This window comes from Chlorocebus sabaeus, chromosome 2 (genome assembly GCF_047675955.1).
Source record: "Chlorocebus sabaeus isolate Y175 chromosome 2, mChlSab1.0.hap1, whole genome shotgun sequence".
NCBI classification, from domain to species: Eukaryota; Metazoa; Chordata; class Mammalia; order Primates; family Cercopithecidae; genus Chlorocebus; species Chlorocebus sabaeus.
Genome location: NC_132905.1, coordinates 10,273,277 through 10,285,288, shown reverse-complemented (window position 1 = coordinate 10,285,288; position 12,012 = coordinate 10,273,277). Strand labels below are relative to the sequence as shown.

The window sequence follows — 12,012 nt, the reverse complement described above, 5'->3', positions numbered from 1 at the left end:
CCAGGCTGTGACTCACTGAGGGCTTTGTTTTATCAACCAATACCCAGAAGGATGCCTGTTATACTGTAGGCATTGAGTAGATATCTATTGAATAGAGAAGTATTATTGCCTGGGCAAACTTTGTAGGCAAGAGCAGGCTAGAAACAGTTTGGTGTAGGTTGATGAATTCTTACACTCTGGCAAATGACCTTTGTCTTTTTAAGCATAATAATATTATGTTTAATGTTTAAATGGCTTAACACGACAATTTATATTTCCAAGAGTTAATCATTTATCCATCTTAAATAACAGGTCTTGTTTTCAGTAGAGAAAAGTTTAAGAAAAATAAAAAATGGCCTTTCAGCCTACTGATCAGAGAAGCCCTAGCGACACTTAAACAAACAAACAAATAATAAAAACACGAGTTGAGGCTGTGGCTGCTCATGCCTGTAATCCCGCACTTTGGGAGGCTGAGGCAGGCAGATCACCAGCCTGGCCAACCATAGTGAAACCCCATCTTTACTAAAAATACAAAAATTTGCCAGACGTGGTGGCACATGCCTGTAATCCCAGCTACTTGGGAGGCTGAGGCAGGAGAATTGATTGAACCTGGGAGGCGGAGGTTGCAGTGAGCCACGATTGAATCACTGCACTCCAGCCCGGGTGATAAAGTGAGTGAGACCCTGTCTCAAAAAAAAAAAAAAAAAATAGTTTAGAGTTAGAAACTTAAAATTTTATAGAAAGGTACAGAATAAAAAGTGGAAGATGTTCCCCTATGTACTTTTCTAGTTCCTTTCATAAAATTAAAACCCCTGTAACTAATTTCTCATGGGTTGTTCTAGAAAAATTTTTGTATGCCTACAGGCATACATTTATCAACAAAATACACATTGTCTTAAATTGCTTTAAAGATACATACACATGCACATCCTAGAAGTTTCTGTAAAAACCCTTGCACAATTTATCCTTACATATTTATTTGCACAACCATACTGTGAACATCGCCTCCACCTGTCTGCCTGCCTGTCCCCTATTCCCTCCCTAGTGCCTGGCGCACAGCAAGTAATGACCTATTCATTGAGTGAATAACTAAACTAGTACATCCTCATTTAACAGAAGGCACTGTGCTTTTATTAATGCACCCTGACAAACAGAATTCTTATACCACTAGTTAAGTTCTTTGAGATTCATATTCAATGAATATTGATAGTTTTTTTGTTTAAATTGATTTTGTTCTAGGTGCTTTCACATGAATGGGATCCTCAGGCTAATCTCCTGAAGTGGTTATTTTAATTCCTGTTCTTCAGATGAGAAAATGAGACTCACAGAGTTAAAGCCAAATTATATAATAAGAGTTTAATATTAGCGAAAGGGTCTAGGCCTCTGTGCCCTACTTATATTTCTAAGTCTCTTCTTTTCCACTAGTTTCAAAAGTAAGAATGCTATCAATGTTTAAGCTTGGCTCTGAATACCAAATATTCCTGTACAGTCTGTCATGCCACAAAGGTTCATTTCAAATCTCTCTAATTAGCCCAGCAGATAAAGCAGGAGCTGAAGACTCCAAATAAACCACTAACAAACAAAAAACACCTCTCACACAAAAGAAATCTCTTGATGGTGTTAAAAACTAAGCAATGTGGCTTCTTAGAACGTGGCTTCTGAACAGCTCAGAATCAAAACACAGGAAGTAAGCTGTTAATGGCACAATGAAATGAATAAAAACTATTTTGGGGGTGAACCAGAATTTGCTCTCTGCTATTTACTGGTCCGTGTTCAAAGTGGGGAGATGGGCCTTGGGGTCAAGAGCTTCCCCAGTGGCCCAATTTCCAAGAAGAAATAGCCAATACACAACTCTGTAAAAAAATTTAAAAACATACGGAATTGCACACTTGAAATGGATGAATATTATGATAAGTAAATCATGTCTCAATCAAGCTGTTAAAAAGAAAGAAAGAAAGAAGAAAGAAAAAGCAAGCAAGCAAGTAAGCGAGCCAAATTTAATGCGGTTTTACTTTGCCAGCAGTCAGCCGGTACAGATTTCGGTCGTGGGGTGTGTGTGTGTGTGTGTGTGTGTGTTTTAAAAGTGTGGTCTGTGATCCAGAGCATACTAGGATGTGGGAGACTCACAGGTTACTGTTTAATATTATATAGAAAACATGTGTGCAGAGTCAAGGAGGGGGAAAACAGTTCTCCAATTAAAAGACTGTAGCACTAAGGCCTCCTGAGAAGTAAAAATCCATGAGAAAGGTGAAACTTTTGTTCTGTGAGTGTTGCCACAACATCACCTACTCGGGTGAAACTGCAGTGCGTACCACTCGCCTCCCAGTTGTAGCTGGCCCGTTGATTCCGTTGACTCGGAATAGCAGCCTTGTTCCATCTGCTGGAGTCAGAGGTTTATGGAGGCAGAAAGTGAGTGGAATTATTTCCAAAAAAAATAATCACAGGAGCAGGGAGAGGGAGGGAGGAAGAGAGAGAGAGAAAGAGAGAGAGAGAGAGAGAGAGAGACACTGAGAGAGACAGAGAGAAAGGAGAAATGAATTTTTGGAATAGAATGAAGTTGGCTGTATATGCATTAAAACATTTAAATGAACACTGCAAAAGCTATAAACTGATGATTCCTTAAGAAGAGCTGTCTGTTGGGATGGGACCAGAAAAAAAACCTCAAAAGGGAAGGGATGGGCAGGAGGGAACTTGCTACTGAAAGGAGTAGGGTTTGCAGGTTTGCAGTTATACCTGTCTGTCCGCCAAGGGGCTAGGGGAGACCCCACACACACTCTGCATCAGTGCCTCACCATGGGAAGGAGGACAAGGACAAACAAGCACCCCCTCCATGCCAAACAACGAAACAAAACCTTCTTACTCAATCTAAAAGGAAAACAAAAACAAAAACAAAAAAACAGGTTTATTTCACACCCTCCCCCCACTTTTCTTTTTTTGTGGTAAGAGACAGGGTTTCATTCTTGCCCAGGTTAGAGTGCAGGGGTGCAATCCTAGCTCACTGCAGCCTCAACTTCCTGTGCTCAACCAATTTTCCCACTTCAGTCTCCCAAATAACTGGAATTATAGGCATGGACCAGCATGGCTAGCTAATTTTTTAAATGTTTTGTAGAGACAGAGTTTCACTAAGTTGCCCAGGCTGGTCTCAAACTCCTGGCCTCAAAGACTCCTCCCACAGCGATGGGATTACTGGCGTGAGCCACAGCGCCCAGCCAACTGAGGCAATTTTTTTTTTTTGAGACCGGATCTTGCTCTGTCACCCAGGCAGGAGTGCAGTGGTGCCATCTCAGTTCACTGCAACCTCTGCCTCCTCGGTTCAAGCGATTCTCCTGTCGCAGCCTCCCAAGTACTGGGATTACAGGCACACACCACCATGCACGGCTAATTTTTGTATTTTTAGTAGAGATGGGGTTTCACCATGTTAGCCAGGATGGTCTCCATCTCCTGACCTCGTGATCCGCCCACCTCGGCCTCCCAAAGTGCTGGGATCACAGGGTGAACCACTGCATCTGGTCTTAACTGAGGTAATTTTTTGAGAAATTCTGGGCAAATGCCCTCACTTACCTCTGATCATAGGTTTAAAAACGCCAATAAAACTTGTTTATTGCTTAAGACTAGGGCAGTAGTTACCCTTAACTACTGTGGTGGGGAAGTGATAGAAGGGGGTGCAGAGGAACTTTCGATGGGTGTCCCTTTGGGAAAACCCATCAAGCTGGATACTCCTGATTTTTCCACTACTCTGTATCTAGATTATACTTTTTTCTTTTACGATTTTTACAATATTGTTTATTTTAATGAAGCTGATGTAGTCAATGTCCATTTAAAACCCCGTATCTCGGCCGGGCGCGGTGGCTCAAGCCTGTAATCCCAGCACTTTGGGAGGCCGAGACGGGCGGATCACGAGGTCAGGAGATCGAGACCATCCTGGCTAACACGGTGAAACCCCGTCTCTACTAAAAAATACAAAAAACTAGCCGGGCGTGGTGGCGGCGCCTGTAGTCCCAGCTACTCGGGAGGCTGAGGCAGGAGAATGGCGTAAACCCGGGAGGCGGAGCTTGCAGTGAGCTGAGATCCGGCCACTGCACTCCAGCCTGGGCGACAGAGCCAGACTCCGTCTCAAAAAAAAAAAAAAAAAAAAAAAAACCCGGTATCTCAGGCCAAAAAGTACGAATAAAAAAGAGCAGCATTCTGTTGTATTCATTTCTGCATGTATACCTTTATTGCTAATGAAAATTAGAACTTTTCTGGGATCTTCTGACAAGATTAAGAAAAAAAAAATCTTCAAATGCCTTTTCTTCAGGGAAGTCATCTTTGGAGTTAGTCGTTAAGCTCAACCTTATCTGTCATCTTGACTTAACCTGATGCTCCTTTTTTTTTGGTCCAGACCTTCAAATTTTAAAAATAGCTTCAAGTTGTTAAGGAGAAGTCATTTTTCCACAGTTCAGTTCTCTAAAAAACTTCCATCTCCCACCAAAAGTCATAGTCCAGGAGTGAAACAATCACATGGTTGAACATCAGGGCCAATTGGAAAGTCATTATGAACACTTGCATTGGTCGATCTTGTCATCTGAAAATGTACAGTCCTGAAAAAGGTGGCCTCTCTGTGCACACGTAATTTTTATAAAAGGAGAGGGCAATATGAAGAGGACTGAGCCTTGATCACCAGAAATCAGCATAATGAAAACAAACAATAATGAATAATGAGAACTAGAATTCAAATTACCAGCTGTTTTAAAGAGATAGAGTGCCTGTTTTCAATTCCGTTTTAAATACCACGTTACAAACGAACTATTTTAAAAATAAAAAAGGACTGAGGGAAAAGGAAAAAAAAAAAAAAAAGAATGTCTAAACTGTTGAATGACCCCCGATTTGTTCCTGATAAACTTCAATCACATCTTCTTCTTCCATTCCCAGTTCTTCTGGAGTATGATTATCAGCAATTCTCTGACCTTCAAAGAGAAACCTGAGGGAATTCACTGGAACGCCCTGTCTCTGACAGTACGATTCCTTAAGTTTTTTGAGAGGTGTTGTCATTTTCACTTTGAAGTGAATCTCACTGCTATCCTGTCCAATAACCCTGAGTTTAATATCTTCATCCTTTATCTTATCCCCCAAATCCTCAGTTGAAGGTTTTGCCTCCTGGTCAGACATGGTGATGGGGCATTCACCTGCAGGTCTCCGAACAGCAGCGGTCTCGAGGTAGGCAGAACCCCGTTCTAGCGTTTACAATGCCATCTCCCTTCGTCACAGCACGACACCGCAGCCGCAGTCACTTCCGCTACGCTTCACGTCACTACTGTTACGCCTCGCATCACTTCCGGTGCAGCTTGCGTCACTTCCGGTAGGCATAGCGAGGAGGCCCGGAAAAGAGGTAACTTTTTTATTTAAAGTACCGGTATGTATTCCCTGTTCCTGCTTCCTCATCAATTTCAAACTTAACAGGACCCAAAGAGAACTTGGGTTCTCTGTTCTCAGGGGCCGCCAGCTATCTTTTCCCAGCCTAACTCCAACAACTTCAGCATGTCCCTGTTTCTTCTTTCTCTAATCTCCTCACCCAGTCTGGATAGCCTGTTGTCTCTCCCTCTAGAGCAGGTCTGAAATCAACCGGCTTTACCCCATCTTCATTGAGGTGGCCAAGTCCATGTGGTATTTTGGCTGGACAACTGTTGGGGGCTCCCAGTTGGTTTACCCACTGCTTCAGTTGTCTCCCTCTCCAGCGAATCCATTCTCCATTTCCATTTTATTTTATTATTTTATTTTATTCTATTTCATTCATATTTTTTGAGACAGAGTCTCGCTCTGTCACCCAGGCTGGAGTGCAGTGGCACGATCTCCATTCTCCACAAGCTCCACCTCCTGGGTTCAAGCAATTCTCTTGCCTCAGCCTCCCGAGTAGCTGGGATTACAGGCATGTGCCATGATGCCCGGCTTTTTGTATTTTTTTAGTAGAGACGGAGTTTCACCGTGTTGGCCAGGCTGGTCTCAAACTCCTGACCTCAAGTGATCTACCCGCCTCAGCCTCCCAAAGTGCTGGGATTACAGGCATGAGCCACCGCGCCTGGCCCCCATTTCCCTTTTATAAGAATGGAAATCAGATGACGACATTCTCCTTCTGTAAAGCCTCCTCATGGCTTCCCTTCACATTGAAAGAACCACCCAGGATGGGGAGAAGCCTTCTGGTGTCACACAAGAAAAGCCATGGCCACCTCCCCTCATCCCTTCCCTCCTCCCTCTTGGTCATTCTGTTCTGATCTCCTTCTGTCCCTCCAACATGCGTAGCTCATTCCTTCCTCGGCGACTTTGCCTTGCTGTCCTCTGTCCTGGGTCTTGGCCCTAATGTCTCCTCGCCACAAAGGCTGCCCCTGGTCACCTGTGTGGTTGCCATTTACTGTCACATCACCTTCAGAACCCCTGTCACTGCTGGACATGTGATCTTACCTCTTTGTTTTGTTGTTTATTGGATGTTTCCCTCATTAGGATATAAGTGCCCAGAGGGGCAAGAACTGTGTCTACCTTACACTACCCTACACTACTTTGGATGTATAAAAACAATTTGAAATGTCGCATGCCTAAAACCCGATTCCTGAACTTCCCATTCCCACCATCACCGCCTTCCTCTTGTCCTGATCTCTCCTGGTCTTCCCCTCTCAGCGCGCTGCCACTCTATTCCTTCAGTGGCTCAGACCCCAGATATTGGAGGCGTCCGGGACGCCCCTTTCCCCCTCACATTCCACACTCACCCTGTTCGCACCTTCAGTTGCCTTTACCTTCGGAGAGCCGGAGACCACCACTGTGTCCTGCTTCCGCCCTGGTCTGGGCAGCCACAGGGGTCCCTGGAGCTTCCTGCAGTCACTGCACTTACTGTCTCTACATGCCCCTGTGCCCTCCTTCCATCTAGTCTCCGGAGTGAGGTTATTTGAAAATCATTTCCAATGTCACATCTGTTTCCAGAGCTATCCGTAGACGGCTAGCTCGGAGTGAAATCTAAAGCCGTTTAGTCACGTCGGCCCAAATGCCCCTCTCTGACCAGCTCACCCACCCACCATTCTTTTCCTTGCTTACTCCACTCTAGGCACACTATCTAAGGGCACGCCCCTGAGGCCCTGTGAGTGTGCTGCTCTCTTTCTGGAAGGACTTTCCCCATATGCTACATTGAGTGCTCCCTTCCTTGTGGAGGTCTCTGCTCAGTGAGGTCCTCTCCAGCGTCTCCCTTTAAAATTGCCCCAGTGGGGCAGGAGCTGTGGCTCCTGCCTGCAATCCCAGGGCTTTACGCGGCTGAGGTGGAAGGATCACTTGAGCCCAGGAGTTCAAGACCAGCCTAGACAACATGGTGAAACCCTGTCTCCACAAAAAAAAACACAACACTTAGCCAGGCATGGTGATGCGGACCTGTGGTCCCAGCTACTCTGGTGGCCGAGGTGGGAGGATTGCTTGAACCCAGGAGTTGGAGGCTACAGTGAATTGTAGTGTCACTGCATTCCAGCCTAGGTGACAGAGTAAGACTCTGTTTTTTTGTTTTGTTTTTAAATGCCCCCTTATACACGTGTTCCTCCCTGTCTCCGTATTTTTTCTCCAGAGCACTTCTGACTCTTCAGACGTGTGTCGTTTTTGTTTGTTGATGCTCTTCTCCCACTACAATGTAAGTTCCATGTGGGTGTGGATTTCTGTCTCTGTCACTGTGATATCCTCATTGTTCAAATCGGTGCCCAGCAGGTATTAAACACTCATAGATATTTGCTAATTGAATGAACTAATGATGATGTTCACCGTTGAACAGCATACTGTACAAATCTAAGGCCTCATCCAGTGAGTGAATTAATGATAACTAAGAGAAATTTACCAAACTTCAAACTCACTCAATCAACAAAGATATATAGAGTTTCTGTTGTAAGTCTGGAACTGATCTACCCTGATCTACAGTGTTGAATGAAATAGACGAGATCTCTGACCACCTGAAACGAGCAGTCTACTTGGGGAAAATCCACTGATCAAATAATCATAGAAATGTTTCATCACAAACTTGGTGCTGCTGGCAAGGAAAAGTCAATAACTCTCGGAGTGTAGTTCCATTTGAGAATTAGGAGGGCTTCTCTGAGGAGGTGACATCTGAGCTGAGATGAGAAGGTTGAGATGGTGCAGGGAAGAGGTACAGGGGTGGAGACTGGGGAGAAAATTTCAGGCAGAAGAAACTTCAGAGGCAAAGTCCCCAGTCCTTGGGTTTGGGTTAATCATTTACATCTTACTGCTTCCAGTATTCTAGTTTCTGATGATTACTATGATTTAGCTTCATTTTTTAGCTACCAGTAGAATATTGGTGATGGTTTTCATTTGGAGGGATGGGAAATGCCTCCAAACTCAGGATTCTAATTAAATTTTGGAGACCACAGAGTTTATGCAGCGTGTGGTTGGATTTTTACATCATCCTTGTTTGTTTTCTTCTCTTTCCAGTCCTTCGACACTGGCTAGTCATTAAAATTTAGAGCTCACCCTGGGTTAAGTGGACGATTTCCTGGAAAACAGCTGGTTGAGCTCCCCCCCCGCCCCTCCCCCAGTGCCTCGCTGAAATAAACATCCCTTTTGGAGAAAGGCTTCCTTTAGTGCCTTCCTGCTTAGCATCTTTTTGCAATCTATATTCCTGTTTTGCATGACTTCTCAGAACAAATCTAGAATGATAAGTAAAATAACAGCCAAGGTTTATTAAGCATGTGATTGCTTCACACAACCTTCCTTGGAGCTAGGCACTATTATCCTGTATTCAAAGATGAGGACCTGAGGCTTGGGAAGCTAGTGTGTTTCAGACCAATCAATAATGAGCAGAAGCAGGTTTAACACCCAGGACCATGTGACTCAAGAACTTGTGCTTTTTTTTTTTTTTTTTTTTTTGAGACGGAGTCTCACTTTGTTGCCCAGGCTGGGGTGCAGTGGCTGGATCTCAGCTCACTGCAAGCCCCGTCTCCCGGGTTTACACCATTCTCCTGCCTCAGCCTCCCGAGTAGCTGGGACTACAGGCGCCCGCCACCTCGCCCAGCTATTTTTTTGTATTTTTTATTAGAGACAGGGTTTCACCGTGTTAGCCAGGATGGTCTCCATCTCCTGACCTCGTGATCCACCCATCTTGGCCTCCCAAAATGCTGGGATTACAGACTTGAGCCACCGTGCCTGGCCAGAACTTGTGCTCTTAACCATTGAGCCACAAGGCCTCCCTAGGGTGGGATTAGTGTGGTCTCTTGTAGAGGGGACCAACTGTATCTTGTGCTGAAACCTGGCTGGGCACAGTGACTTGCGCCTGTAATCCCAGCACTTTAGGAGGCCGAGGGGGGGTGGATCACCTGAGGTCAGGAGTTCGAGACCAGCCTGGCCAACATGGGGAAACCCCATCTCTACTGAAAATACAAAAATTAGCTGGGTGTGGTGGTGCACACCTCTAGTCCCAGTTACTCGGGAGGCTGAGGCATGAGAATCACTTGATCCCAGGAGGTGGAGGTTGCAGTGAGCTGAGAGTGCGCCACTGCACTCCAGCCTGGGCGACAGGGAGAGACTCGGTCTCAAACAAAACAAAACAAAACAAAACTATCTTGTGCTAAAAAGGGTTTAATACATGGATATTGAGTAACTCACAGGTGGAGAAAGGAGTCCTAAGAAACAAAGAAATACAGAGGCAGAGAGGAAGAAGAGAGGAGGAGTGGGGTGGGGGGAGAGAGAGACAGAGACAGACAGACAGACAGACATGAGCTAATGCCTAGCTCCCAGAATGGTTGTGAGAAGCAACAACAAGCTTAATAAACCTTGGCTGTTATTTTATTATTCTTTTAGATGTTTTTCTCAAAACTCCCACATTTCTAGGGAGCAGAAATGCTTCTTGAGAGCTTCTGCTGGAAAGGGTGAGCTGCAATTCTGTTTTCTACTCCATGTCACTCTAGTAAAGACTCTCCATCCCTGCACTTAGAGTTTGATGATTTGCCTTGGCCATGGACTCATTCCTTGGCTAACAGAGAACAAAGTGTCTTAATTAACACTCTGCTGAGATGACTCACAATGGTTTGTGAGGGTACATAATCCCCTAAAGTTGCTGTGTAACCCAAAGAACCCGAAATGAATGCTGGGCTTTTCAAACCCAACCATTATTCTTCCTTCCTCGTGGTCACCTCCTGTAGAAAGGCTGGAAGTGAAACTTAATTCAGTCTCGATTCTGTCTTTGCTCCCACTTTTGAGAGCTCATCTTTATTCAGAGGGTGCCTAGTGCAGTACCAGGCACATAGTAGGTGCTTAGCCAGTCAATGGTGGGGCAAATAAGTGAGTAGAAAAGAAAAACACATCCCCACTGTTTAACAATTGCTCCCTTCACCAAAGCTCCCTAAAAGAAGCCTTCTTTCTGCTGGGCTTTTTGAGGAGGTCCAACAAATAGCCCTTTCTTCGCTGCCTGGGTTCTTAAATGGCTGAGCCACAAAACAGAAGAACAAGCCAAAATGTGGACCGGGCGCGGTGGTTCATGCTGGTAATCCCAGCACTTTGGGAGGCCGAGGCAAGCGGATCACCTGAGGTCAGGAGTTCGAGACCAGCCTGACCAATATGGTGAAACCCGGTTTCTACTAAAAATACAAAAATTAGCTGAGGCATGGTGGCATGTGCCTGTAATCCCAGCTACTTGGGAGGCTGAGACAGGACAATTGCTTGAATTCAGGAGATGGAGGTTGCAGTGAGCCAAGATCACACCACTGCACTCTAGCCTGGGTGACAGAGAAAGACTCCCCATCTCAAAAAAAAAAAAAAAAAAATAAGCCAAAATGTCACTTTTATTGCTGAAAAGTCAATAAATATGTGTGGGCCAGAGGGTTTGCCAGCACTGACCAGAATTAGGCAACCCCTCCAACTCCAACAGGAACAGAGAACACAAGATCTGTGGGCAACTCCCTCCTACCCAAATATACAAGGAGCAGGTGGCAGCTCGGCTCCTTTATTCTTCCCCAGTCTACCAGCCAGACCAATCACTCTTCCTCTTGCAGAGTGGCGTGGGGAAGGGGCGGAGACAGGTCGGAGTTTCAGGAGCTGGGCTTTCTTCTGGGGAAAGATGCCTTTCCTCCCAGCCTGCTGACTAGGCCCCTCTGGGCCTAGGGATGTGCAGCAGGGTGTTGGCCCCAAGCTGATAAGAATCTACTCTGCAGTCCCATTCATTCTCAATATGGCTATTTACTGATTACGTTTTCACAGCCTGTGACTAAAAAAATTTCCATTACCTGAGACATGATATTAAAACGTCTGGTTTGAAAAAGTGGGTTTTGTCGAATGACTGTGAAAGTTCTCTTGCAACAGAAGAGTAAAAACCCTAAGAAAAGCAAGATCTAATCATTCAAAAAGCAAGATATAATAATAATTATTATCATCATTGACTGGGTGACATCCAAAAGTCAGTTTATCCGATGCCAGGAACTGAAATGTCTGGCTGGACAGGAGAACAGTGACTGAGCTCCATGATGCTCTGGAGTTTGATCTTCTGCTCTGCGCCTTGTCAGCTGTGTAAACTGAGGCTTGTTACGTGTGTGTGTGTATTTATATAGTTAAAATTTTTAATGTTTGTAGGTCCATAGTCGGTGTATATGCTTATGGGGTACATCAGATGTTTTGATACAGGCATGCAATGTGTAATAATAACATTATGAAAAATGGAGTATCTGTCCCCTCAAGCATTTATCCTTTGTGTTACAGACAATCCAATTATACTCTTTTAGTTATTTTGAAATGTACAGTTAAACTATTATTGACTGTAGTCACCCTGTTGTGCTATCACATACTGGGTCTTGTCCATTCTTTCTAACTTTCTTTGTTTATTGTACGCATTAGCCATCCCCACCTTCCCCCACCCCACCACACCCCCCCCCCACCACCCAACCCCGCACTTCCAGCCTCTGGAAAACATCCTTCTCCTATTTCCATGAGTTCAACTGTTTTGATGTTTAGATCTCACAAATAAGTGAGAATGTGTGATGTTTGTCTTCCTGTGTCTGGCTTATTTCAGTTAATACGATGACCTCCAATTCC

General features: G+C 44.7%; 1 protein-coding gene across 2 annotated transcripts; it reads right to left on the bottom strand.

Annotated features, from left to right (window-relative positions):
- Nucleotides 1–4,472: 4,472 nt before the first annotated feature.
- LOC103244039 (small ubiquitin-related modifier 5) lies at nt 4,473–5,127 on the bottom strand. 2 transcript variants are annotated; one of them, XM_037982263.2, is made up of 2 exons: nt 4,962–5,127; nt 4,473–4,892 (listed from the first exon to the last, which is right to left on the bottom strand). In XM_037982263.2, the coding sequence occupies exons 1-2, from the start codon at nt 5,125–5,127 to the stop codon at nt 4,822–4,824; spliced, it is 237 nt and encodes a 78-aa protein (XP_037838191.1). In that variant the 3' UTR covers nt 4,473–4,821. The 2 variants fall into 2 exon arrangements, with proteins under 2 accessions (XP_037838191.1, XP_037838190.1); XM_037982262.2 differs by having other exon boundaries at nt 4,473–5,127.
- Between the last annotated feature and the right edge of the window lie 6,885 nt (nt 5,128–12,012).